The sequence below is a fragment of the Bemisia tabaci genome, chromosome 3 (assembly GCF_918797505.1).
Source record: "Bemisia tabaci chromosome 3, PGI_BMITA_v3".
In the NCBI taxonomy this organism is placed as follows: Eukaryota; Metazoa; Arthropoda; class Insecta; order Hemiptera; family Aleyrodidae; genus Bemisia; species Bemisia tabaci.
In genome coordinates this window covers 30,939,137-30,966,264 of record NC_092795.1, presented here as the reverse complement: position 1 = coordinate 30,966,264, position 27,128 = coordinate 30,939,137, and the positions used below count along the sequence as shown (strand labels likewise).

The following is a 27,128-nucleotide window of genomic DNA, read 5'->3' as shown; positions in this document are numbered from 1 at the left end:
AGAGAGAGAAGGGGACAAAAGGAACTTCTATCGCAGGGCCTGGGCTCACCGGGGTCAAATTGGCTCTAATATTAAATACTTGAGCAGTTTGTTAATCTGTCTTGGAACCTCAAGAATAAGCACAAGTTTTGCATTTTATCCAAGTTTGGAGCCTCTCTTGCAGTACCATAGGTCCCTTCGGCCCATCTCCTGTATTTAACTTTTGTTACTCATGCAGGAAAATTAAAATTACTTAAAGTACTTTTGTATTATAGTTGAAGCTATTCAATAAGCTTGAAATTAGTTTTACTAAATTAGTAACCTCTTATGCCTCTTGAAAAAATTTTACAGGGGTCTGGGCGGTAGGTGTAGCAACACGTAATGCCAATCTGAACAAAGCTCCAGGCGGTGAGGACTCTGAATCATGGGTCTTATGCCACGATGGAAGACAACGACATAATGCAGAGGATATTGGTGTGATTGAAGCAGGCAATGCGGTAGAGGGAGATGTTATAGTGAGTATTTTACTCAGAAATATTATTTTCTATTTAGAGTTTTTAGGGCATATAGTTGAAGTATGCCAGAAATGATAGAGACCCTCTTTTATTCTCTTGAGGACGGGTGGAAACATTAATTTTTGCAGCCGGAGCTGTACCACTTAACTTATGAGATTATCTTTTGACTGTCAAGCAACATAGTAAGCAACTCTTTGACAAATATGCTAGTGTTTGGTGGACTCTTGTTGGTCGCACTGCTCATCTCATATAGCTCACCACTCACCAAAAAGTCAAGGGGACTGTCGCTGCTCTCAGAAAAATGTTGAATCCCTGGAAGAACTTGTTTCCGCAATCGCTGGAGTACTAGTGGAGGATCTTTTTCTGTCTCTAAGGCTTACTATAAAGAAACTGAATAGCTACAAGGATGTCTTCAGTATTTGTTACAAGACTCAAAGAGCAGTATCCTTATTGGAGTTGGCCAATGTTAATCTAACGGAGTGCACCAAGACAGATCAATTTTCTTGATTCAAACTTCATTTCCATCAAAATATTCTCACATTTGTATTCAAATTGTCTCATGTCTAATCAGCATCATAATCAATTATTAGTCTTGTGGACGCAATCAGCAGTGAGAGTGTCACTCTCAAAATATTGCAGTGAAATTGTGATCATTGCTGTACCTGAGGGTCAGCCAAGAAGTAAGTTTAACCAGTTTATAGGCAAACTAAACAAGCTGTAAACTTCAATGCAGTTGTTGGCGTAGTGCTTCATTGATTAATGTATCATGTTTCTTAGTTTGATTTTATATCTATTCTGCTGTTGAAAGCAAAAACTGATAATTGATACTTATGAAAATTTGTGGTTAAGAAGGGGGCGAGGAGTCAACCTTTCAACCCAGCAAAATCCCAGCAATTTATATAGTAATCATTATCATATTGTAACTCAGGAGATAGTAACTCCATCAATCACCATAGAATCAAATACTTGATACTCAGTAATTTTACAATTGTTCTATTTTTGAGTTTTTGATTTGTTCTGAAAAAAAATTTCAGGTGTTAAGAATTATGCTTGTTCCATGAAAATTTGGATTTGCCCTCAGTGAGAGTTGAAGAGGTAAATACAGAACGTTGTTCCACGTAAATTTTTGTTTTTGTTTACCATTTTTAGGTTTTTAATTTTGTAATTTTTCTTGGAGTGTCGTAGTCAGTTTGTCAGTTTTCATACTAACTAAACGCATGATCAACTAACAAAATAATGTAATACCATCCAACTTGCGTGAGGATCTGTTGATCATGATTCTGGCAGATACATAATGTATGATCAGAAAATTTTGAAAACTATTGTTTCATAGTGTTTTTACTTCTTTTAATAATTTCTTTCCCATGTCTCCAGGGTATATCATACGATCATGAAGAGCTCAACTTTTATGTGAATGGGAAAAACCTAGGCTGCCCTGTTCTAGGAATAAAAGGAACAGTTTTTCCCGCTCTTTTTGGTATGTATACTAAATTATAGTCAAAGCTGCTTTTGGCTTTTTTAAAAAGAACATATCTATATTCCATTATATAAATTTGGTGTAAATTTTGTGAAATCAAGATTGGATTTCAGACAATTTGGATAATTTTGCATAGGAGTTGCGCGCAATACAGTTCCATTGAGCATAAGTACGTCCAATTCTGTGCTCAGTCCCGTCCACAAATTGTAATTTTAACTGTAAGCTGCGGAATCAGTAGCCGTCCGTAGATTTACATTTTTTTCTCTGAATTTTTCAGATAGATCTGTTTTCCAAATCAATTTATGAATGGTAATTGCATTCAGCGTATAATCATTATATTTCTAAGTACAGTAAAATAGAAAGTACCTTATTTTCTTTCAAATTTAATGGAGCCTCAATTGGTTTTTGCAAGCACCTTTGGCTCTCTGCGTTGCAGTCAGTGACATCTTCTTCTTCTAATTTCATATGTAGCCTATGTCAACAGTCCTAAACATATAAGTCTTTTTTAAAAACTTCCTACCTACACGTGTGCCCTTAACTCAACACCATGCAAGCTCATTTCAAAACAAATCTGCTGGCAGCCATTTCAGTCATTTATCAGACAATTCACAGGTTCTCTCAACCCTTGAAGAGGACTTTTTTCTGGCAAAAATGAAAGCGCATTATTTTTATCTGAGTTATTTAGGTCCTACTTGTTAGGGTGTCTCTTCTCTGCAAAAGCAACATGAGAAATGGCTGCTTGAGGCTTTTTTCCCACATATTCGTGCATGTCGGTTTGTAGGGGCTCTCCTTTTTCCTGCTTTTAAAAGTATGATTTTTTTTCTTACAGTGGATGAAGGTGCAATTCTAGATCTGATCGTAGATAATTTTCAGTATCCGGTGCCACCTGGGTATGATAGGATCATGCTGGAGCAGTCACTTTTGTAATACTTGTATACTTAGACTTAATATCCGTCTTCACTGTGGCGTTCACTGTTGTTCTTTAATCGAACAAAAGCACTGATGGTAGCTCTGGTCAATGGCAAAAGTGCTCTGTACAAATTTATTATTTTACTGAAACTCTATTTTTATTGACAGAGCAGTTAGTTGATGATGTTTCTTAAACCTTATCCAATACTGAACTAAACACCCAAACGCTTGAATCTCTTCATTTTATATTTTACAAGAAATTGTATCAACTTTCAAACATGCTTTTTAAGTTAATTTGTGAACCAAAAATACCCTGATCGAGGTGAATCTATATTGGAAGCACCCCTTGGAACAAACCCTTCTACAATATTTGTTTCATTTTTCGCAAAAAAAAAAAAAAAAAAAAAAAAAAAAAAAAAAAAAAACAGAAAATTTTCCCCAGAAGCACACTTTAGCCGTCTATTCGTAAAAATTTCATTTGGAAACCCGAAATTATAGCATGACCCTTTAGTCAATCCATCATTTGCCTCCTTTGTCAACAAAAACCACCCTCTCAAGGTACTAGGTAAATTGCTAAGGTAATTGCTTCATTTTCCCTTTGTCCACTTTGACTATCGCTTTATCCATCGATTTTAATAATTAGCCCACACCCCTAATCTAGGATTTGTAGAAGAAATTTCTCTAGAATTGACAAATGGAGTGTGCTTCATAGCATCATTCCGAGTTTTATTACAAAAATAAAACTGAAACTAGGATCTCAGCATCATTTTTTTGATGTCTCACTGTTTGTTTTTCTTGAATACAAATTTACGTACAGGCTTTTCTGTATCAGTGCTCTCCTTCATCGATATATTTTAACAAGTACCCTTTTTCAATCAAACTTTTATAATTTCTTGTTCAAAATTCATTTTTAATCTCTTACCCATTCTCATAATAGATATTGTCAAAAAAGAGAGTTAAAAAGGAATAGTTCAAGCCGCGTATTTTGAATGTGTAGCACCATCATCAGTTTTACTTTTAATGTCTTCTATTTTTTGTATTGTACACATTTTTCAGCTGGAAATGTATCTTTTTGTATTGTCTGATGGAGAACATTGTACCTTATTGTCTAACTTTTTTTACGCTTTACCCTTCTGTTGAGCCAGTTTTTGGTTTAACATATTTTTGAGATCTTGTTAGCTAAGCTATTTTTTTTTTCCGTTTTCTACCCAACAATTGCTGATGGCACTCGTTGTCTCTCATAATAAAATCAAGGGTCTCACATCACAGCAACTACTGAAGCGAGGTGAACACTGCAAGTGCTATTTATCGCAAAAGGTGTGTCAACTGCAAACAAGAAGAAAGACATTTTTTCCATTTAGTGGTCTGTGTATGTAACATTCATTCATCTTTACTTAAAGTTCCTACGCATCACTGATCTTATAATCCATGTTTATTATATGTTCCCATAGTTTTTTTTTTTTTTTTTTTTTTTTTTCAAGCAATTTCTCTCCTTTATATTAGGGTCATTACACTTCAGGGCATCACAATAAACATTCATCAGGGTAATATTGATTACCGTTTTACCTCAATTTATTTTGCTTTTGGAAATCAGATTTTGAATAGTCAAAAAACTGCCTTGTTCAGTTTTCCACCTCAGTTTTTAACATTGTCAGTTGTAGAATCTATCATGTTGATTATTTAAGAGTTAAGAAGGAAAGAATTTCTCATTGAGGAATTTGTTTTTGTAGCCCAGGCACAATTTCACCTTGATACTTTCGTTTTTTAGAAGTTCAAACTGGCAAGTCAAAGACTCGTGTTTCCAAACACGTTGTACTTTAAGCCTCAGGAGTAAACCTGTTGGATTGAAAAACTTAGTAAACTGAAGAGCTATTGAGCTAAGAGAGCAAAGAAATGTAACCAAGAATTGAACTGAATTTTTTTTAAGGTGAAAGTTAATGCTACAGCTAATGTTTTCAAAACAGAACCTCTTCACTATATCTATTTTGAAATAGTTGCTTTTCATTCTTGGTTTCATTTTATTCAGTTCAGCCGGTTAATCGTTGGATTTCCCTTGATTGTTGTTTATGAAATTATTTGATAAGTGTGATGATTCTTGGAAAAAGAGTTAGGTACTTATCGGCCAAAATTTGCTGGATTGAATTGTAATGCTTCGTGTGATTGAGTTTAATAATGAGCTTTTAGTATTTCTTCCAATCGTTTACTGGTAACAGAAACAAGAGAAAGTTCTAAAAGCAAGAGAGTATGCCTTTGTGTAATGTCACAGAGTGGTATTGATGCACATATTTCCCTTCTAAAAGTGCGCATTTCAGCAGATACTATCTTAGTATTACTTAGTACTTAATTAGTGTCCAACTTCAAAATTAAGGACACCTTTGTGTTTACTCACAATCAGTAGTTTTTATTCTTCAAAAATAAAAATCATCCAATTAAATTTCAAACGTCTGCAAATTATTCTATAATTAAATTCTAAAAAGCCAAAATCAGTGGACTTAAGTTACAAAGTGTAAGAAACCTCTTTTCAGCTTTTTTTTTAAAATGAGCCATCATAGAAAACACAGCAGAATGCTCAAGATTCTTTGCTCTATCTCACGTCATGAAAAAGAACAAAAATGTTAACGATCAATCTGCTGATAAGTTTATCATCGTCTTTAAGAATGGTTATTGTAACTATTAATTTATTCATTTACCCTGAAGTCCGAAACATCAGAATCAGAATGTTATTTATTTTGTAAATATGTAATTAAAAACTTTAACTCTCTTTAATAAGTTTTATTCATATTTTTCTTGACCTGTTGAAGATTGTATTCTCCTAATTATGTCCTTCCCAACCTGTTTAATTAAAGTCACTATGATATGTCGGTAAACTCTTTTTTCCTTCTTGAAATTGGAAACATCTTTACTTTAAAAATAATATCTCCCAAGTGTATTTCTTATTATCTTTCTGAACTTAACGCCTGAACCCTTTGAAAATTTGTTGATGGTTTTAATATTCATAGTAGATGATTGTAAAGAGGTCTCCTTGTTTCGGGAGTTGATTAGTTATTGGAAGTCTAGGGGGCGAATGGACTTTCATGCCTTGTAACAAGTCATTGTTTTAGCATCGAAAATAGATAGAAGCTCATGCCCCTTTTCTGGCCAGCACCAGCATTTAGGGGTTGACTGCCAGCCTAGAGTAGGTACTTTGAGGGACCATAACAGCATTACTAACAATATTGCTACAAAACGTCAATGAGACGGAAATATTTCTTAGGAAACAATATTTGGATTCCCCTTTGACTCATGTCCAAGTAGTCAATACGGATACCATTGTCTCAGTTTTGAACTGATGGAGAATTTTTGCTTTTGTCGAGAAGAATAGCCTACTATAAAGGCTAAAATAGCTATGAACAGTTAAAGTAGGGCGTAATTTAAAGCATCATAGGGGCTATCCACTCCATACCTTGAATACCTCCTCCTTTTTGTGAGTGATACCACTCTACATATTTTAAAGGGTTTTATGAACCTTTGCTCCAGTTCAAGGAACATTAGAACCTTGAATCGAGGTAACAACTAAGATGTTTCCAGTTTAATTAAAATCATGGATAAAATAAAGTACTGACATATTAAAGACAAAAAGGAACGTCAAGAGGATTGTCAAAACGGTGTGAAACAGAATCAAAACTTGAAATTTCAATTTCGTTTAATAATTAAATTTAAAAAATATAAAATTGGACACGATCTGATGTACAAAAAGTAAAAATTTGTCTTGGCAAGAAAAAGTAAGTAACACAAATAAATTATAATTCGGTGATTTTTCTAAAAGACGAAATGTATAAAAATAAATTGAGAAAGAGTGAGCGAATGGTGACCTCCTTTGGATGTTCTAAGTAGATAGGTAACCTAGCTTCTTACGATGCAGACTTCAGAGAAATTCATAATTTCATCTTTTCATTTAAACTATTTATACCTGATTTTAATTTTCAGGAACTGAAATTTTTTATATCACTGAAAGAAGTCGATCATTGGACTTTATATCACTGGATCTAATTACCAATTACGCGATGATAACATACTAAACATCACTTTTTTTCATGACAAAGAGCTCAAGAGGTCAACATGGTCTCTTAGCCCTCACTTTACGTTCTATATCACAGAAAAACATCGTAATTACAACAAAACAAAAAAAATTATCCTACAAATGATTCTTACATTTACACAATAATTGTGAGATATTTACATGTAAGAAAGATACTTTAAGCTTAAAAAATGAAGGAACTTAACTTTATTGTACATTTTGTCCTAAGAGAGATTTGGTGAGAGATAGTATCGGTAGTGACAGAAAATTTTCATTGTTAGCAAATGCAGCTCAGGAATCAAAGATAAGGTGTGATAAATTCCAGGCATGCCTTCATTTTAGCTGGTGTCCAACTCTGCCCTCCAAAGCAACGACTTCATTCAAGATTTTGCATTATTCTTCCGCGCATGATTCTCTATTATGAGAGAGTCTGTTTACCATTACAGAACATTTTTCTCAGTTGCAGTTCTCAATAGTATGCCTTACTCTGAATACATAGATGGATGAATGTTCTTTGGATTTCTTATAAGTAATGGAACATTGAGTTAAAAAATAATTATAAAAATGCGTTACTGAGTTGGCGTACAGTTGCTTCAACCCACCAGAGCTTAATTGACCCCTTCTGAATCTCAGAGCTCTAAAATATTAAAACGATGAATTAATTAATCAAATTATTAATGAATCTGCAATTTAAAACGGGTTGCTTCATACAGTTTCTATTGTTTTTTGGTATTTTTATATCTGGCGCTTGAGTCCTTTTGTAAATAACCGATTCAATTGCAAAGAAGACTTATTCTCTCTATGAGTATTGAAAGGACTCATCATGTGGAGTCACTTTAGAAGTACACACAGTCAAATTCATTTTTGAGACAACTCAAATCAGATTTTGATTTCCTAAAACCATGGGAGAAAACGAATTAAAAATATTTACAAACAAGATTTTTTACTTTTGAAGATTTCTTTAAAATCTGTAAATTTTCCTTGTTCCTCACAAAATAGAAACTTCATGAAACTTTAGAAACGTTGATTGCTTTCATACTTTGACAAATATTTGACTAGAAAATAGCAGAGGAGTGGCTTTGTTGCCTGATAATAATCTAGATGCACCGTCAAAAGACGGAGAGAAGTTGGAGCGAGAAAAGAAGCAAAGAAATATGAATATGTAGAGAATGGAAAACTAGGGTTTTCTTATGGGTAACTTATTTTAGTTATTTTTGTTCTTCTTGGATGTATTCAATGTCAGGATGGCTCCTGGTAGGGTTTCTGTACTTTCTCTCATGCATATATTTCCTTATCTGCACATTTTTTATCACAATAGAAGGAAAAAATAAAATCTTATTTTGAAGGAGCATCCGTGGGAAAAATTGTGATACTCTTGTTGAAGGCTTTGAGAGCTGAAACAACATCAGCAGGTTGTTCAGCTGGTTTTGGGCTGTCAGCATGCTTCACTTTCTGAATTGTAACAGGCGACTCAGAAGTGGAGTCTTTTCCTTTACCAACCGTTGTGATGATCAAATCCTTCGGAATGACAGTGCGAATATCAACCTCGCTAGTTAAGGCATGAGAAGTTACTTTGGGGCTCGGCGTAGATATTGATGTGGATGGTTGCGCTTTCTTAATTATCATTCCACCAGAGGGTGACATGGGTTTCGGATTCGGGGCTCCGGGAGACCTTGTGATTGACAGACCACTGTTACTAGAAATATGTTGAACGATAGATTTAGGAGAGGCTACTTTGGTTGTGAACAAGGCTCTATCAACAGGGGTAGCTTTGCTTGGAGGGACTTTTGATACGCCTGGTCTGGGCACAGGTTTATCCACAGGTGGAACAGGCGTCAACGAGATGCTTTTGCTCAAAGAAACGGTTCCAAGTTTGGAGATATGGGCAGGTAACAGATTCGAGGCGTTGCGCTGTTTTGGTGCTGAATGAGCAGGTGCAGGCTGTGGTTTTAGCCCAGGCTTGGTATTGTAGGGTGCCGCCTTGCTGATTGAAACGGCACCGGTTGGACATACAGGTTTGGCTAAAATTCCCGCCGTTTCTGAATTTCTGATAGATTTTTGGTTTGATACAGCAAGGTTTCTATTTTTTAACTGATTGGATTGAAGACTTCTTTGGTGCATTGATGGGGTTGTGTAAGCTCCAGTTGGATCAATGGACTGAATAAAACGTTTCCCTTGGTATAAATTAGGGACTTGTTTGCCTGAAGATTGTTTCCTAGTATCCTTCTCTGCTATTTTGGTACTAACTGGAGTAATTGAGACGTTTGGAGTTGGGGAGAAGTCTTTGGGGAGGAATGGTGTGGGCGTCTTCTTTGCGCTATCTGGACGTTTTGGACTTGAAAATCTCTGGGGAGTGCTCGGTCCAGGACTTCTGGCACCACTTTGGAAAGCAGCCAAAGTTTTGGAGAACATGCCTTTTTGCAATTTCATTGCCATGCGCTCTTTCTCCTCATACTTGCTGATGAGATATTTTGCAATCATTGTTCGCTCTTGAACTGAGATATTCGGAGGGTAGTGCTCTGGGTCAGTTAGTACGTGCTGTTTCTTCAAATTGAGCTTGACAGCGCGAATGAGGTCGAACATTTTGGCCTCGAAAGCTGAGATAGCAGTATCCGCTTTTGGAGGCCTAACAGTTACGTTGGGCGTTTTAGGAGGCCGCCCCACTGGTCTCGGGGAGTGTGGTGAAAAAGGAGCGGATGACTTAGATTTTGGCACAGGAGGTTGAAGCATGACGCTAGAGGTGACCTTGGGACTGAACGGAGCAGATGCAGGGGTAGGTGCCTGAAATTTAAATAAAAATTTAATTAGTGCATGCATGAAAAATACAATACAGAGAGAGCTAGAGAAATATGTTGATTCAGGATAAAAATTTTGCAGCTATGGTGGTGGAATAGTGAAATTAGTCAGTTCTGAGAGAAATTAATGGAATGGATAAAAGCTAGTGGTAACTCAGCCAACCCTATCTGATCAAAGGCTCCTTTTGAAGCAGAAAACCGGTTTTCCGTTGTGAAAATAGAAATTAAGGGGGGGGGGGGACTTCCTCATTTCTAAGAGAATGTAATTTCCAGAGACTATTCTGGGAAATTCTCCACTAATGTATTTTCGTAGGAAACTTTGAAAAAACAATGCACTTGCGCACACACACACACCCTCCTCCCTCAAATGCAAAATTCACATAGTGTACTTCATAGTACTCGCTACTTGAGGAGAAATTAGGAGCGTTTTTACTACTTGACCTTCCAAAGAAACGTTGATCCCCATGTTAGGAAAAGCACTGCAAATCATCATATTTAGTGGCTGCAACTTCCATATATCATGGTTTTAGCCTTTTGCAAATGTTTAAAAATTGCCTTGAGATTTAAAGAAAATGAAATTTTGCAACTTTTTCTTCTTTTCTGTGATAAAACAAGGAATATTTTTGAAAAATCTGGGCATTGTTAATGTAATAGATGTAAAAAGTATTCATCCAAAATTAAATAATTCTTGTTGATCAAAACACAAATTATGCTGACAGACACGCTAATAATAATTAAAGGCGCTTTGGTTTCTGGAAAAGGCAAGATTTCAGAAGCTAAATTTCACGACAGTATGGAAATTAGACACAGCTTTGTACATAGCTACTAAATTGTAGTTTTGACAGATGTCATTTGGTCATGAAATTGTGCAAAAATCCAATGCCTATGTTCAAGATACTATGAAGCAAAAAATGATGTGTAATATATTTTGATAGGTTTTTGGTGAAGGAACTTCTTATCACAATCGTTTTGCGCCAGCATGAAAAGCCAGTAAACCTAGGAGTCACAAAAAAAAACAAAAAAAAAAAAATCCACAAAATAACAGCACAGTAAAAATGATGTGTCCAGAGTGACATAAAAAATGGGAAAATGTTAAGAAAAAACTTAAAGAACAGAAAGTAGGTCTTTGTTCTTAAACATTATTAAACAAATTATTGGTTTACCTGGTTGGTAGTTTTACTGGAGGAAGCAGGTCGATCAGGAACAATCGGAGGAGGGGTAGCATTCACAGTGGCTGCAAGCGTTGCAGCAGATTTGACGGCATTGATTTCAGCTGAGCAAAACTTTATGGCCGACTCAAGAATATTTCCAGTTGACTTAAATGAAAATGAGAGGAAAAAAATAGAAAAATAAAGAGAAAAATAAGTAAATTTTTTTAATGACTTTGATGATATTTTTGATGAATTTCAATATCTTAAAAAGTCAAACCTTCTGAACAGGTTTTACGCTGTGTCAGGCATAGGCTCAACACATATGCACACCTTCCGACTGAACAGATAAAAATACAACAACAACATACACCCGGCGACAACTGACAAAGTTGTCACCGTTACCGTTAGCATAGCTCCTGTTACCATTGCTAAGATTGTGCATATCTTGAAATGATTAGTTGGTAGTGAACTAAACTTCCTGTTCAGTAATTAACCACTTATTTTTTTTCAATTATTCTGAATATCAATGGCAAAAGTTCGAAAATAAATACCTCCATGGCGGTATTTCAAAATTTCAGTTTCTAATTTATTTTTCAAAGAGAGGCAAGTTAAATTTATAGCTTGAACTTTATTCAAAATAAGTCAACAAATAGAGAAGAAAAATCAAGGAAGTTTTCAAGAGATTACTTGACTAGTTTTCCAAAGGAAAAAAAATATGATAGGAAACGCAAACGCTGTGCAACACCCCAACAGAGATACGTAATTTTGCACATTGGTCATCGATATTTTGAGAAAAACGTATCATGTAGGTTATTTTGGTTGCCCGTAGAGAAAAAAAAAAAGAATTACACAATCTTCGCTTCATTGACATGGATATATTGATGAGAAAATTGGGAAACCTTGACCTGTTCCTGTCATACCATAGAGAAAAAAAAGGAGGTGTTTGCATCACAGGCATCTTGGATTTTTTCAATGACGTAGGTTGGTACGGACAAGTTTTATCATCGATTTTCTTGGAAATGGTGTAATTTATGGAAAAATTTCATTCTACATAAAGTGTTTGAAAGCATATCATGAGTTGATTTAAGCAAAAAAAATCGGCGTTAAGGGCCGTTTTTAATATTTTGAATTCTGGATATTGCTGGCCAGATTGTACCAAACTACGTCACAGGGTGAACAATCCTCAAGATTCAAACACCTCCTTTATTTTCTCTATGTTGTCATACTTTACTTTTATTTTGGAAAACTAAAGTCAACATAATTTCTTGAAAACTTGATTTTCCTTCTTTGTTAGCTAAACGCTTGTGTTCCTTCTGTGTGTAGTATTCTGGATAAATTTCAAGCCATAAAGTTGGCTTGTTTTTCTTTGAAAAAAAAAGTAGGAGCTGAAATTTTGAAACACAACAATGAAGATACATGGTTTTGCACTTTGGCCATCAATATTCTGTTAGATCAGAGAGGTCCTCATATGTTTTTCATGACACTGTGACAGATCTATAGGTAAGTTGGCTGATAGCTACACAACTTAACTCCCTTGATACCGCCTGCAGGCTGAAAAAAAATAGATGATTTACATGCATTTTTAATGAAAAACCACATACAGGATCAGATGCAAGTTAAAGTTAAACAAATAAAATTTTAAAATGTTTTTTGCTCACTCACTTACGGTTAACTTTCTTTTAATGGCCAGTACAGACCATTAAAATATATCTTTAAAGCAGGTAAAAACGCTAAAAAGTTTTAACATTTTTAAGTCTCTTGCATCTGCAGGCACTTTTTTCAGAGACAGTTGCCAGCAACCAGATTTACAGTAACAGTTTTGCAAAAACTACTGTACTTAAACAAACAACCTTGCTAACTGTCATCGATACAAATTTGAAAGTATACGGAAAGAGGGGCCTTACAGCAGGGAGAAAAATTCTTCAGGAGAATGATTGTAGTCAAATTGAGTAAAAGATCGGAAACTGACTTTTTATTGGAAAACACTCTCTAACGTCCCAAAGGATGATTTGCAAGGGATTCAGTTCATTTATGATTCATAAGGGCCGTGGTTAATTATTTACCTTTTCTGGGAAATACTTTCGGTAAAAGTCAGTCAATAATTTACTGAAGACTTGCTCCTTTTGAGGCCAGTACTTATTGACTTTGTGATAGCACCGATAAACATCCAGGAGGGTTGCTTTCTGAGTCTCTTTTGCCACTGGATTTTTCTGCAAGAAAGACTCTTGGGTAATTTTACGCACTGAGTTCAAGCTTAGCGAAAAGGCTTCTTTAGACAGCTGCTCTCTTTCGTTATCTCGAAGGTATTTCCTGGAAAGCAAAGTTAGATTATCATTAATGGTGGTATTACAATCTCGAAACAGAGAGATGGTATCCGAATTACTTCATATCACTCTAATCAAAAGAGACACTGATATTGTAAACTAATGTTTTAACTTTGTCATGTGCTTGGTGTCACATAACACAAAAAATCAGATTTAGAGCAAAAAACGAGGGGGGTTTTGACCATAAGTGACTCTAAAGATATTGGTGAGGCCTTGATATCTGAGGTTACCTTAATTTTTGAAAAACTTTTGCAGCGCCCTTGAAAAATTGAAGGCTGAATTAAAATTGAGCTTGCTACCCAAATGCCTCCTCACATTCTGAGGTGAAGTTAAAACTCAGTTTTAAAAAAACAGGTCCAATCAAGCTCTATACATTCTCTCACTATTGCAGTTGATTCCATAAACTGAGTGTCATGTGATAATTCAGTTTTACATTTGACGAGAAGAATTGCATCAAAAAGATGATATAAATAGCAAAATGCATTGATCAATATATGTTTTGCGAGATCTTGGCAAATTTTGCAGAAAAGAAGTGCTCATCCCCTGATAGAATTATATCTGAACTATTGCATTAAATCCTGTCACAAAGATAAAGTAAATTATGTATTTATGTTGCAAAAAAAAGCAATACAAGCCATATTCAACTTGAAAAGAGACAATTTATGTCATGATTATTTTGAGAACAATGAAATCCTTTCAGTCCCAGCTATCACAATACTCGATTTCATGAAACTATTAAAGAAATGTACGAACAATGAAGAAGGAAATGTACATCATAATTACTAGACTAGAAAAATTAAGTGAAGTAAATTAATAAGAGAGAGCAAATATGTAAGAGAAGCAAGCAAATACTTTGATAAGCTACCAAATGATATACAAGGACTTTTATTAGTTTACTTTACAAAATCTTTCGAAATTGAAAAAAGTCCCTTTTCAGCAAAATATTTTTAGAGTAAGGGGGGAGATTTCTTGACCTTTCTATTTGCGCGCACTGCTGTGCCTAGAAAAATAAAATTATATTGAACTGTATTGTATTTTATTTGTATTACGAGCAAAAACTAATATTTTTTCTATACAGAATAAGCAGAAAATAGAAAAACCTGCACAGAAAACTTACTTGTCCGGCTCGGGCATATCACGCAGTTGTATTGATAGCTCCAAAAGCATGTAAAAATCTTTGAGATCCCGCAACATATCAACCACCAAGTGAACACAGCAGCTCATATGATAAGCAAAAGACCCTGCTCGGTCTATTTCACCAGATGGAATGCGCCAAACTCCCTGTAAAATATCAAGTGCTCCGTAATTCCTTTCGAAAGAAGAAAGTAAAAACATGCTTTGAAACAGATCAAAAGTATTCTCCTTCTGATAAGAGCTCCTTTTCACAAAATAGTCCAGTGATTACACTTTTGTCCACATTGTTGGAGAAATAGTAACCGTCATCTTACAAAAATTGACATTAGTTGAGTGTACAACTTTAGACCTTTGGAGAAAAGTGCTGTTAAAAGAAATATGCCGCGGTTGGAAGTGAACGGTACTGTTGAAAATCGTCGCCTCATCTTGAATAAAATAAAGGAGCAAAGAATAATTGAAGCCTCCGTTGAAAGAAGAAGGTAAGTTACACTGCCATTTAGAAATATAAAAAATTACATATTGATGATTCTGAATCTGACCCAAAAAAAGACAACAATAATTTATCTTCAGCTTTGCGAGAACAGTTTGTTTTTTTAAATGTTCTTTTTGAACTTTAAACTAGCTTTTCTTGTAATCACAATCATTTGCATAACCAGAATCTACAATTAAAATACCAACACCAGCCAATAAAAATTAAACAACTTCTGAAAATACAATATCTTTTTAACTTACATTGAAGAAATTGTTGAACTTCCTATCAGCAAAGAGCCCACCAGGTCCAAGTAAGATCGTGTGACACTTTTTCACATCTCGATGTAACTTTGATCGGAAATGGTAGTGAGCTAAGCGGTACAGAGATTTGTAATGCTCCGGAAACCTTCGTGTACACTCAACGATGGCATTTAAACAGTGTTGGGTCAATTCTGATTGAACTAAAACATTAGAAAAAGTCGAAAACAGAGAATAGTTAAGACTTTACTCACCATTGCGGCAAAATAAAACATTCTTCATCTAATTTTCACAGAGCAAAAGCAGAAAGAACGCTCTGCAAAGGTCACGCTAAATTTGTGACCATTTGTTTAAAGAAAAAAAACCAAAGGTTGCGTTATTAATACTGCTGCATAGAGGCATGTTTTGGGAACACTTTGGCCTATAAAGAGCATCTAAAAATGCTAGACCAAATTAGAATAAAGGCTGTTTAAAATTTCAGAGAAGAACTTCGTAGAAAAACCTGTTCAGTGGTTTAACCTGCTTTATTCAGGACTTAAAATTAGGCAAACTTTATGCCTTCTCCTAGATCAGACATTGGCTAAGTTGAGATCCTTTTTCCTAAAGAAAATTCCAAGAATGTAATTATCTTGATATGTAATCGGATCATTTGTAATCTCATCTCTTGCAGAATTCTCCGGGGGATACTGATTGAAACATAAAAATAACAAGTTTATTCTAATCACTTGGCAAAAAGTGTTAGAGAATAAATATCTAATGATCTTTCATTTCATCGCTTTTAAGAGAGGTACCTTGTGAAACAGAGATGCTGCTCAGAGTCTTGAAAATATAAGATACGAAATGAAATCATGCGTCGTGAAGCCTTCCAAGAAAAAATGTAAAATAAGAGAGAAGATAAAAAAAAGGTAATGAAGGCCTTTTTGAAAAAAACTTAATATTACCTGCTTTCCAGTTCTCTTCATTTTCATTCTCTTGACTGACTGCCTCCATCTTTCTCTTTTTTATAGTCATTTTCTCTGACTGAAAATTATAAACAAATGCTAAAATTAACTTTGGCAAGGATTAGTTGGACATAACTAATTCATCAAACAGGAACCGAATGTACGAACTCACGAGAAAAAGCATCTATCTGTAAAGGAAAATGTACGGCAGATACATTGCGTCTGATTTGAAAAATTTACTAGGAAGACTCTAGGAATAGAGACTCTAAAGTGAATCCAAATTAAGGTAATATTTGCAACATGTGGAGATCAGTAATATATTTCCTATTATTAAAGTTTTTTTTTTACTTAAACTGAAACCATTATGAGATCAAAAACACTCCCTGTTTTCAAAAAAAATTCTACACAGAAAAAATTGAAAAATGACGGATAACAAATAGATAGGTGCCTATCAAACTTTGATTCTGGATTCATAAAAAAATAAAAAATATTCTTATTTATTTTCCATCCTACTGTATAATATATTTCCATAATGTTTCGCAGCTGCCCTTAAAAGTTTGGTCCTGAATTCCAGACGGACCTAATTGGAAGGATCTTGCTTATCAGTATGATAATTATTGAAATTGATGGATAAAGCAATAAACAAAGAAGACATAAGGAAAATGGAGCAATCCTATTGGTGGAAGCGGATAGTTTCTATGGACAAAGGAGGCAAGTAATAGACTGACTAATTGCAATCCCCTAGAGACCCTAGGATTAGTTCATCATTTTCCTCTTTATTGGTAGTCTGTGACAACCATCCATTTCAACCGGTAGGATCCCTCCATTTCCCTTTTGTCTCCTTTGTCTATCGCTTTGTCTATCAATATGAATAATGAGTCTGCAGGCAAGTTGGACAAACTTACCATTTGCTTCATTCTAGAGGGAAAGATAAAATTGCGACTGACCTTTGACTCACTGGCAGTTGTCGACTCGAGTGCCTCTGAGCTGGATGACGCATCACTACTTGATGAGGAGGACACAGATGACTCGCTGGAACCCGATCCAGAGGATGATGATGAGGTAGAGGAATCGGATGCGTTGGATGAGCTAGACGAGGCTGAGGAAGATGATGAAGAGTTGGAGGCAGATGAATCTTCCGAGCTGAGTGGGTCCACCTTTGCTTTCAGGTTTCCATGAGAATGTTTCCGCTTTTTACCACTCGTCTCGAAGGCATCCGTTTCTTTTCCCGCAGCAGTTCCTCCTGTAATGTCATCATTGGTTAATAAAGATTTCAACACAGTTTACAAAGATTCTCCGATAAAACATTAAAGTGTGATAACAGGAGAGTTTTATGAAAGTGTTTTTGATTCAGCCAACATTTCTTACTTGTTGGACACTATGTTAGGTTTCAATTGCCGATTCAACCTACTATGCTTTGAAATTTTTCATGGGCAGAAACTTAGTGTTGGCTATTGAGGCAGTGGCAAGGAAATTTTGAGGGTTGTACAGGACATCTACTAAAATTTAATTTTGGATTTGCCTGATACTTTACTGATTTTCCCTGACATTTTAGACGAGATTTCCAGATTTCTCCCGCGAATAAATTGATTCTCATTTGATTTTAAATAATCAGCATAATTAATGAATTGAATGAAATGTTTGAAAAACGCTTGCAGCACTTGGAATTTCTTAATCTATGGCCGACTTTCCTGATATCTCCCCAATAGCATCGAATTTCCTGATATTTTCCGGTTTTTACTGACAGTAGACACCCTGCTGTAGAATCGTTATCGTCACATAAAATTTCGTGAGAAGCCGAAAAGTTCATTTAAGACAATCAGCATGCGCTAAATATTCAGTCCCACCAAAAGTATCGTTTCAAACAGGTCCCATTTTCGGCATTTTCGAAACGAAGTTCATTTGCCATTTAGGGTTCGAAAAATCATAAAAAATTCCTGGGAGCTTAGTTTACTCCGTACTTTCAGAAAATAAATTGTAAGAAATGGGTGCTGCTAACCCATTATCCGGTCAACAATATTCGTTTAAGTCTACTGTGAAAATTGATTTTGAAAAATTTCACTACATTTAAACTGTTTGCCATGAACTTTTGATGAGAAAAAATAATCTTGTGATGTTCCAAATTTTACCCTGACTGGCACTTCATTGTAAATGTGCAACCCGATGTGAGAGAAGAAACCTCATCTTTCCAGAGAAACTTCTAAACTTTTTCCAAACCCAGAGGTAAATCTGGAAATTTTGGCGCAAAATTGACCCTGATAGCTCAAAAACTGAAGGAAATGTCAGTTCTGAGGTTCCAAAACATAAATACTAAGGCTGAAGAGAAACATGGTCTAAGTGTTTGAAAAAAGTTACGGAAAACTTCCTTCTGGAGGATAACGTCTCTTCTTGCAGATCTGGCCACATATTTATCTTCTAAGGAAACTGTCCTCGGTTTTTAAGAGGTAGGATTGTAAGTAGGCTTAAGCAAGGTTTGTTGCGCTCCCCACAATTAAGTCCTTGTTTAAAATTAAAGGAAAGCATTGAGATAAATAGAATTATAACTACCCGATTTCAATTGTTCTGTACCTTCTGATGAGGGACTGCCAGGCGATGTCATTTCCTCTTCTTCGGTAACCACTTTCTTTTTACATTTTTCCATTTCCCCGGTTATTTCACTGAGCACCATCTCCATGCTTTCTTCTTCTTCATTTTCATTTCCTTCTTCTTCTTCTTCTTGCACCTCTTGTGAATCAACCGAGGGTTTCTCCTTGGTATCAGTCTCGTTCTTTTCTGTTTCTTTCTTCTCCCAACTCAGTTCTGGTTCTGTCACGTTTTTCGTTGATTCATTTTCACTTAAACTTAGTTCGAATTTCTCCTCTTCGGCTTGCCCTGAATCTGTCACCGATTCCTCCTCCCTCTCAGACTCACACACGTCTTCTGTATCAGTCTCATGCTCGTCCGAACTGAGCAACTCTTGCTTAGCTTTTAGGTTCTCCTCTTGCAGATCTATTTCATTCTCATCGATCATTTCAACGTCGTTTTGAGAACCATCCGTTTCTTTCGCTACTTGCATTATTTCCTCTGCAAGCTCCTTTCCTTTTGGGCTCATCGAATTCTTGGCAGGAACATCCCAGGTGATCTCTGTTTTGATGTGATCTCCATCTGTATTTGAAACAATTTCTAGCGCTGACTCTTCCAAACAGCTTCCTTGAGCGGTAGTTTGTTCTTGCTTTACTTCAAGATTTTCTGGAAAACCACCTGTTTTCACCTCTTGTTTGAGATCATCCTCTTTTTTCTCCCCTAATGCACTTGCATCTTCTGGATCCTCTTTGACATCTTCCTCATGGGCAATGAGTGATTCCAAAACACTCTGGAGGAGATGTTTCATGAGATCCTCCACCTCCGGTAAAATACAATTAGAGTTCTCCTCGCTCTCTTCCTCCCCCTTCAGATCATGGTTATCAGGCAGGTTGCTAGATGACAGTTTGATGGACGCATCTTGATTGTGAGTTGCAAAAGGGCTTTTCATGAGGTTCTCAACAGTCGTTTTGAATAGGTGCCTTGTTGAGGGGGGCAACGGTTTATCTTCACACTGTTCGATTCGTTTCAAAATTGAGCTGTGGATCCGAAAATATAACTCAAGAGCTTCGACAGCATAGAACTGCGGATTTGAGTAGTTCACAGTGGTGGGGTACTGAGCTCCGCTGCTATGGAGCAGTTCTGTCGATTTCAAATAATGATCAATATAGACATTTGCCGGTTCTTCTTTCTTTTCTGCTATTTTTCCCAGCATGAAATGGTGGAGCCAGCGCTCATCTTGCATGTCATTTCCCTCCAATATAAGACTGTTGTAGACTGAGTTAGCTGACATGAAACAGTCGAACGAAGTCTGCAACATTTTTTCTTTCACCTCTTCCAGAGTGGCGAACAATTCTAAACTCAAATTGGTTGTTTCCTGTTTCAAGAGCCTGGAGCAGAAGGAGTGAAGCATGTAAGAGAATGATCCATACTCGATCCATAGCGTCGGATGCTGGGCATCGATTTCCAATGAACGCTTATAGCACTGGCAAGCCATCATCGCTTGGTCTAGAAACTCCTCTTCACTTTTAATGGATTCACATGAGTTGAGTTTCATTTCAACTTGCCCTCCTCGAGCCAGTGCCATGGCTGCCCATGAATCAACCCGGAGTGGGTTATGGCACACATCCTGTAAATAGTATTTGATAGCTTTACCCCAACTTTTGGACTTAAAATGATAATCACCAAGAAAATAAAAACAATCTTCGATCTCAATTGGCAACAGAGGGCTAACTTCAGGTATGTTGTCTACCTCACGGTTAAGATAAGCCATCACTCCCTCCATAAGATGGCTTGGATTGAGATCTTTGGGTATAAGAGGTATGAGACGTTTGACCAAACTTTCAAAATCACCAGAAATGGCTGAGGACTTGTTTGAGTCGAACGCAGGCAATTCCAGTGGCTTGTAAAAACGGTACATTTGGACAGCACGACTCCAGGTTAAAGCCAGGCCAAGAACATTGTGGTCCACAACGTGCCTAGGCTTATTCCGTTTGTAAGGATGTTGGTAGAGACAGAAAAATATCTGGTCAACTTGCTGCACCAGAGCAAGTCTGATTTCTAAATCTAAAGTCGGAGATCGTAAGATTGGTTCCACTATGTGCAGGATTAGAAAAAGGACAGCTGCTTCATCATACAAACACCACGACCGTCTTCCTAAATAATCATGGGCTGTAAATAAAACTTGAAGAGAGATGGGGATCATCAAATCTTGATCGTATGGAGCTTCCGTTGACTTTATGACATAATAAAAGAGTATCCATGGGATAGTACAGTTGATTGTCTCATCAACACTTGCTTCATTGTATTCTGATTGATGGCATATGATGTTACTCAGGGTTTGAATTAGCCGAGTTCCACGACCTTCTTTCAACTCAGACACTATTTTTTCACCAATGGTTTCAATGCAAACAAGCATGCCCTGCAAACAACGGTTGATGATGCAAATGTAGCGCATCTTTGTTTCCATTGAATTCTCATCCAAATAGCACCCTCGATAGCTGTTCAAAGCTTCGTGACAGCAGGCTTCACAAAATTCAAAACAATCTTGATATTTTTCCAGCTCAATTAAAGAATCCAATAAAATACAGTACTGCTCAAATCTGTCCATAATCGGTTGTGCAGCTTGGAGAATAGGATTAGTACTGGTTAAACAGTCCTTTAATATGCTGATTACTTCAGAGAACTGACCGCGGTCTCTCAGAGATGGGACCTCGCGAAGAAGTTCATTCCAATTCAAAGAATGCAAGTACTTCTGAGCGACAGCTTTGCTAATTTCAAAATTATTGACTAAGTTGGGTAGATTTAACTTGAAAGTATCATCGATGCTGCAAACTATAGAGCTGAAAGCATTAGCGGCAGAAAGGGTTTCTCCACAGTGCAGATAAAGAAGAGCTTCAAACCAATAGCTCCGTACATTCAGAATCGTATCATTTGCTGATGAGCAGACGTCCCAAAGTTCCCCCAACATCAGTGAACTTAATTCACCCCCAAGTAAACTGTTTCCAAGTAAACTTGTTTTCTTGTCCTCACTTTCTTTCTGGAGCCAATCATCAAGCAGAAGTTCACAAAATAGTAAGAGAGCTTTGGCTTCAGGAACCAATTCATCTTTTGCCCGAACAATATCGGTGGGTTGTTGAAGTAAAAAAATTGTATGTTGTTTTTGAGGACCTTGACCTCGGATGATTTTACAGATTCTCAGATAAACTTGGCTCAAACCATGTGGCCACATTGCGGACCACTTGGTTGACAGATGCAACAAAAACTGTGTCAGAATCTCAAAGAAGGGTTTCTCGTTGTGTGTCTCTAAAAATGACTTCAATTCATTAATTTCTTCACTCGTGTCAAAATAATTCTCTTCCTGAATAATTTTGATTCGAGACTCTATAGAGATATTATTGGAAGGTCCTAAAGAGGTGGATGACTCTCTTGAACAGCCCTCTTTGTTCTCAAAAAGACGGTAAATATCCATTGTATCCATAGAATCTTCATTCATCCATCTGAGAACATCAAAATCTTTGTTGCTTTGTTCCTCTCTTTGAGGCATCAGTGAACGAGGAATTAAATTACACAGAGTCCTAGCTAAGCTTGGTTCCTGCTTGCGAGTAGTGTCTCTAACACGCGCTGACCGTCTTTTGTCACTGTACCGCAACTGCTCTGCAAGTGTTGGAGAGCTGCGTTTTCGTTTATTTCGCGTTCCCGCTTGAGTATGATCAGCATTCTCTAAACATTCTTCTACCTCCATATCCTCAGGTTGTTTGTCTGCTTTCTCTGGTGACTCCGCCTCTGAGTCTTTCAGCCTTACCCGGGAAAATATGCTAGTCTGGAAGCTCCTACTGAGATCTTCATGCAGCGCCAAGAGAGCTTGCCCAAGGTTGAGCCAACTCTTTTTCTTGAATGGTTTAAGTATCTGTGTAGGAGGGATTTCCTCATCTGGAGCAGGGCGATTAACTGCCCGATCATTTTTCTGTAGTTCCTCAACTTCATCAAGAATGAATTGGATTTCCTCTCTTTCTACACCGAGTTCCTCTCGTCCTTCAAGTGAGCTGAAACCACAATTAAATAACTTAGTTAATGCTCAAATAGAAGTGTTGATAAAATTTCCTCATCTGCACTGATGAGAACCAGGGTCATTCAAAGATTATCAAAACACCTAGACTCTGTTGATAAATTTTGGAGACAGAAAGGAAGGAATCTTGTTCACATCAAGTGGCTAAAAAAAGTCAGTTTTTTTGCAAACAGAAAAAAACAGGTAATGGCCAGTAATTTTTGCTCTTTCAGTTTGGACTAGTTGGGTCGTAGTTGGTTATGTCCCTATCTCAGATTAATGGAGTTATTGCATGCAGAACATTATTCAATTTGTTATGTAAAAGTTTGGCGCCACTGGTTTCGAGTATAATTAACTCATTCGTTCTAAAAAGACATTGAAATAAAGGTTGTAATGGTGGAGATCAGTGTTCTGCCATCCCTGGGCGCCAACAAGCCTAAAAATTGGGGGGCTGGGCCATCGTGGCACCTAAAAAATTTGACAGATTGCACTCGCAATCGGGAAGCAGCGGTAGCGATGAGGCACTCTCTATACGCATCGTTCGCAGCATCGCGATGGCCCGCATGCAAAAATTTAATTTGGCTCCTAAAAATTGGGTTTTATAATTCAATGCAATCTAGTCTCAATTGAGAGAGTTATGATAAAATAACTTACCACTCGGGATAAAATATCTTGAAGTCTTTCAACACAGTAGGATGTTTCTTCTCAATTTCTTTAATGAATATGTGACCTTTGCAAAAGTCTGGATCCAGTTCAAATGCTTTGTGAATGTAGCTGAGACAGGCCAAGAAATCTCCAACAGCATAAAAGATGGTTATTATGTTATCCAGACAAGGCCAGTGCCTTGGGTTACAACGTAAACCCTGCAACATACAATATAAATAGTTAGGCTGTGTCCTCTCTTAATTTATTTATTTATTAGTGTAGTTTTTTAGCTATCCATTTTCCTAAATGTAACAGTGCCAGTATACTGGATCACAATGGACCACTTGACAAGGTCTGAGGTAGGCGAGGAATTTCTCTTCAGTAGATCTTACATTAAAAATGATAAACAAAATCGGAATTTAGAAACTCAACTCTTGGACGAGATATTAACAATCATTTTTAACATAGACTAGGTGGAAGTTGGATTACACAAATTACGCCATTTGTATTATTTCCACTTACTCAATATTAATTTTAAACACTTATATCTTATTAAGGTGTTGATTTTCAGACTCCAACTTGTGCAATTTGATTTTCTCATGAAATTTTTTTGAGACAGTACATTGGATGGTGCTTGTATTTAAACTCTATCTAAAAGACAACTACAATGGAAAACAATTGTAGCTTACCTGAGGCAGAGACTTAAAAAAGGTGATTTTATTCCATATTTTACAGTTCATATTTTATTGACAGGTTTTTGGCAGGAAAAAATAAATGTTGTTAAGTACAGATAGACTTGAGTTCAACTAAGTTTGAGTTGACTCATGATATTAAATTATGCAATTTTGAAATTTTCTTTGACCTCAAAATTGTGGTTATTCTGATGGTTTGTTTTTCCGGTGAAGGTTCTGAGCAACCATCAGATTGATGCAATTAGCTAATTTAGGGGCTGTCCATAAATTACGTAAGGCACTATTAGACCGCTATAAGCCCCTCCTCCCTCAAATGAGACACCCATTAATCTCCCTATATAATTATGTAAGACTTGCCAAACCCCTCATTTCCTTAGATGGGGTGAAAAAGCATGATTTTGTGGGCATATGAATAAACTATTTGAAGCGTCATGTGTATTCCAGGGAAAGATTTTTTAATAAAACCCATGTAGATAATTATAAACAGAGAAGGGTGCATAAATGGAGGAGGAAAAAAAAAGGAGAGAAAACATGGAAAAAAGTACAAATTTTAGACACTTCAGCAGAAATTCATTTTCAGAAAGTGTTTTTGGAAGTGCAAGAATAAAGGATATTACTTATTTTACCTCAAGAAAAGCAGAGATGGCCAAATTTAAGTCTGCAATTCTCATAGCAATTCGTCCTATTCGGAACCAGACTGTTATATCAGAATTATCAATCTCAACAGCCTGAAACAACAAACCAAATGACAAATGATAATCAAAAGAAGGAACTGCCAACACAAGAGAAAAATACATAATGCGCTGAAAGAAAGGAATAGATAGAAGGATACTACGGGTGCAGAGCATCTTTTACTTCCACATTTTCATGAAATCCTGAGAAAAAATTTCCAAATTCCTCCCACGCAGATTTTAAAAAATAATCTTAACCTGGCAAAGACTCAAGAGCGATAACCAAAACTAGTGAGAAATAATAGTCCCACATTTTTTATTCTTTTTTTTCAAAAAAAGGTTCAGACTGTAGAAATTTCCTACAACTTTCCGAAGGACTCTAGATGCTATTGCACGTATACGTACAGTTAAATTTAAACAACTAATGTTTCGAATATGGGAATTTCTCAAGTTCTTGTTCACTTTATTTTGTTTTTCACAGTTTTTTCACTAGCCAACTAAATCTTTATACTTATCAATATTAACTTTTGTAAAAATCTGGCTATTTTTTTACTGCTCTTTGAGAAAAAACTTTTTTCGCAAGTTCATCATGGGTTCTGTAACAATAACATCATTTGAGACGGTCCATATTTTGAAAAGTGTAAAGTTTCATACTTACCTAACCCAAGTAAGCCGCATCCTAGAACATAGTCTGAACAGATAGTACAATTACTTACATCAAACACTAACAAAGGAATCATGCCATAGAAGATGATCATACCTGCAAGTAGTAGTCTAAACTTGACTGAAAATCCTTCTTTTGAATGAAAATGTTACCCAGATTTTTCAGGCAACTGTATTTCATGTGAAGAAGAGAATGTTGTACTCGGCAGGTTTCAGGACCAAGGGTTCCAGTAGTCTTGTCACATGAAAAAAAAAGTCATTTTTAGAGCATTATCTTCTTTCTTTTATAAGGTAAGACCCTTCTTTCACAAAAAAGCTGAACACTCGGCAAAATTCTTCACTGAAACCAACTTGCTAATTGGACTCTTTCACTGAAACCAATGCTGTTTCTGCTTCTAGAGAACTGAGAAGAAAATTCAGAAAATTAATTGGAAAAAAAAAAATAATAAAAAAAAAAAAAAAAACCTCGACTACTTCCAGAATAAGCACAGGATTCAGCATTTTCTGGACCCTTAGAACTGTCCGATGGGAATGTTGTTCACAACCTTTCCATGGTTTCCAACAGGCTTCTAGAGGAATCAATTCAATTAACTGGGTTTTTGAAGAGCTAAAATTTATTTCTGAGAGACAAGTTCAAACGAGTCTTACTTAAGCATTAATTGATCACAACAGAAAATTAATAGCACCGCCCACCACAAGTCTTACTTAGAGGGTGTGAGATGAAATTATTTTTATATTTTGTAATCTTTGTTACAGTTGGTTGTGAAATTTGTACTTGAAGTGAAATAAACGTATTAGAATTTGAATTGGAGTAACTTACCTTGGCCAGAATGTCGCTGCTCAAGAGACTTTTATATGCTTCCTCAGCTTCATCCCACTTGTGAGCTTGCTGAAGAGCTAATATTTCTCTGTAACGAATGAGAGCTTTTTCTTCCTGTGTAGAGACAAAAGGAAGAAAAACTTGGATCAAGTTTCAAAAGAGAAAAAGAGAATTTAGAAAATATGAGAGCTATATGATAAAAATATGTGTGAAAGTAAGATTCTGTTCGGTGAAATTCACTTTGCAATTTGAAAGGAATGACAATTTAAAAGACCTGTTCGGCACATCTAGGAGAGGGTGTGTTCCTGATTAATTTTCGCTAACTATCAGAACAGTGCAGTAACAACGTGAAGTCTTATACCAATAAATACCTATTTGAATTCCAAGAGCGAGCAAACATGAGCTGTTGTCATGTGCATCAGTTCTCCAAGTTGTGCAACTCGGAGCAGTCATACAGGGCAAAAATGCAAGGACTGTACGTAGTTGATACAGCCAACGTGCAGCTAGCCGCCAGCAAGCCTTGTCTATATATTATGATTACTGAACTAAAGTACAACTTTGTTCAGTTACTGGAGGGCTGCAAAACTTTTTTAGGATAATAGAGGCCATGAAAAAGATGGTACGGCTTGTTATGAGCACGTAATGGCAATTTAGTATCAACTAATGCGAGCCAATCAGAGCTGATTCGACGACTAAAACTCGGTGAATATCCCATCACTTCAATATGCAATAAGTTACCTCAGTCACCCAAAGTAAGATAAAGGATACTTACTAAAGCTTCCCTGGTGACAGTGGGATTCTCTTCATCAACTTCACTCTCATCGGACGAATTGTCGTTCAATGCTTTAATTTTTGCTGGAGCCATGACAGTGCAAGTAAATTTTGTTTAAAATAGAAACATTCTATTTCGTGGGGAGAGTAAAACTAAATCATCACGACAGAAAAATAAAGGAGCAGAATTTAAGAAAGATATTATTGATAAAAAATTTCCGCGGTTAGTTTGTTTTGTTGATAAGATA

The 27,128-nt window shown here is 36.3% G+C and overlaps 2 protein-coding genes across 2 annotated transcripts in view; one reads left to right on the top strand and one right to left on the bottom strand.

The window, feature by feature from the left end:
* Positions 1-3,312, top strand: part of LOC109043931 (SPRY domain-containing protein 7) — a 4,615-nt gene extending 1,303 nt beyond the window's left edge. Inside the window, exons 3-5 of the mRNA XM_019061297.2 lie at positions 331-494; positions 1,869-1,971; positions 2,801-3,312. Coding sequence (XP_018916842.2) covers positions 331-494; positions 1,869-1,971; positions 2,801-2,898 — 365 coding nt within the window. The 3' untranslated portion in view covers positions 2,899-3,312. The remainder of the gene's footprint in view (positions 1-330; positions 495-1,868; positions 1,972-2,800) is intronic.
* Positions 2,800-27,128, bottom strand: LOC109043891 (calcineurin-binding protein cabin-1). The gene is made up of 13 exons (XM_019061248.2): positions 26,882-27,128; positions 26,110-26,223; positions 25,387-25,524; positions 24,582-24,683; positions 23,273-23,481; positions 18,580-22,616; positions 16,959-17,254; positions 16,012-16,090; positions 15,074-15,273; positions 14,325-14,488; positions 12,947-13,193; positions 10,896-11,048; positions 2,800-9,718 (listed from the first exon to the last, which is right to left on the bottom strand). Exons 1-13 carry the CDS (start codon positions 26,972-26,974, stop codon positions 8,273-8,275), a joined length of 7,278 nt encoding a protein of 2,425 aa, XP_018916793.2. The 5' UTR covers positions 26,975-27,128; the 3' UTR covers positions 2,800-8,272.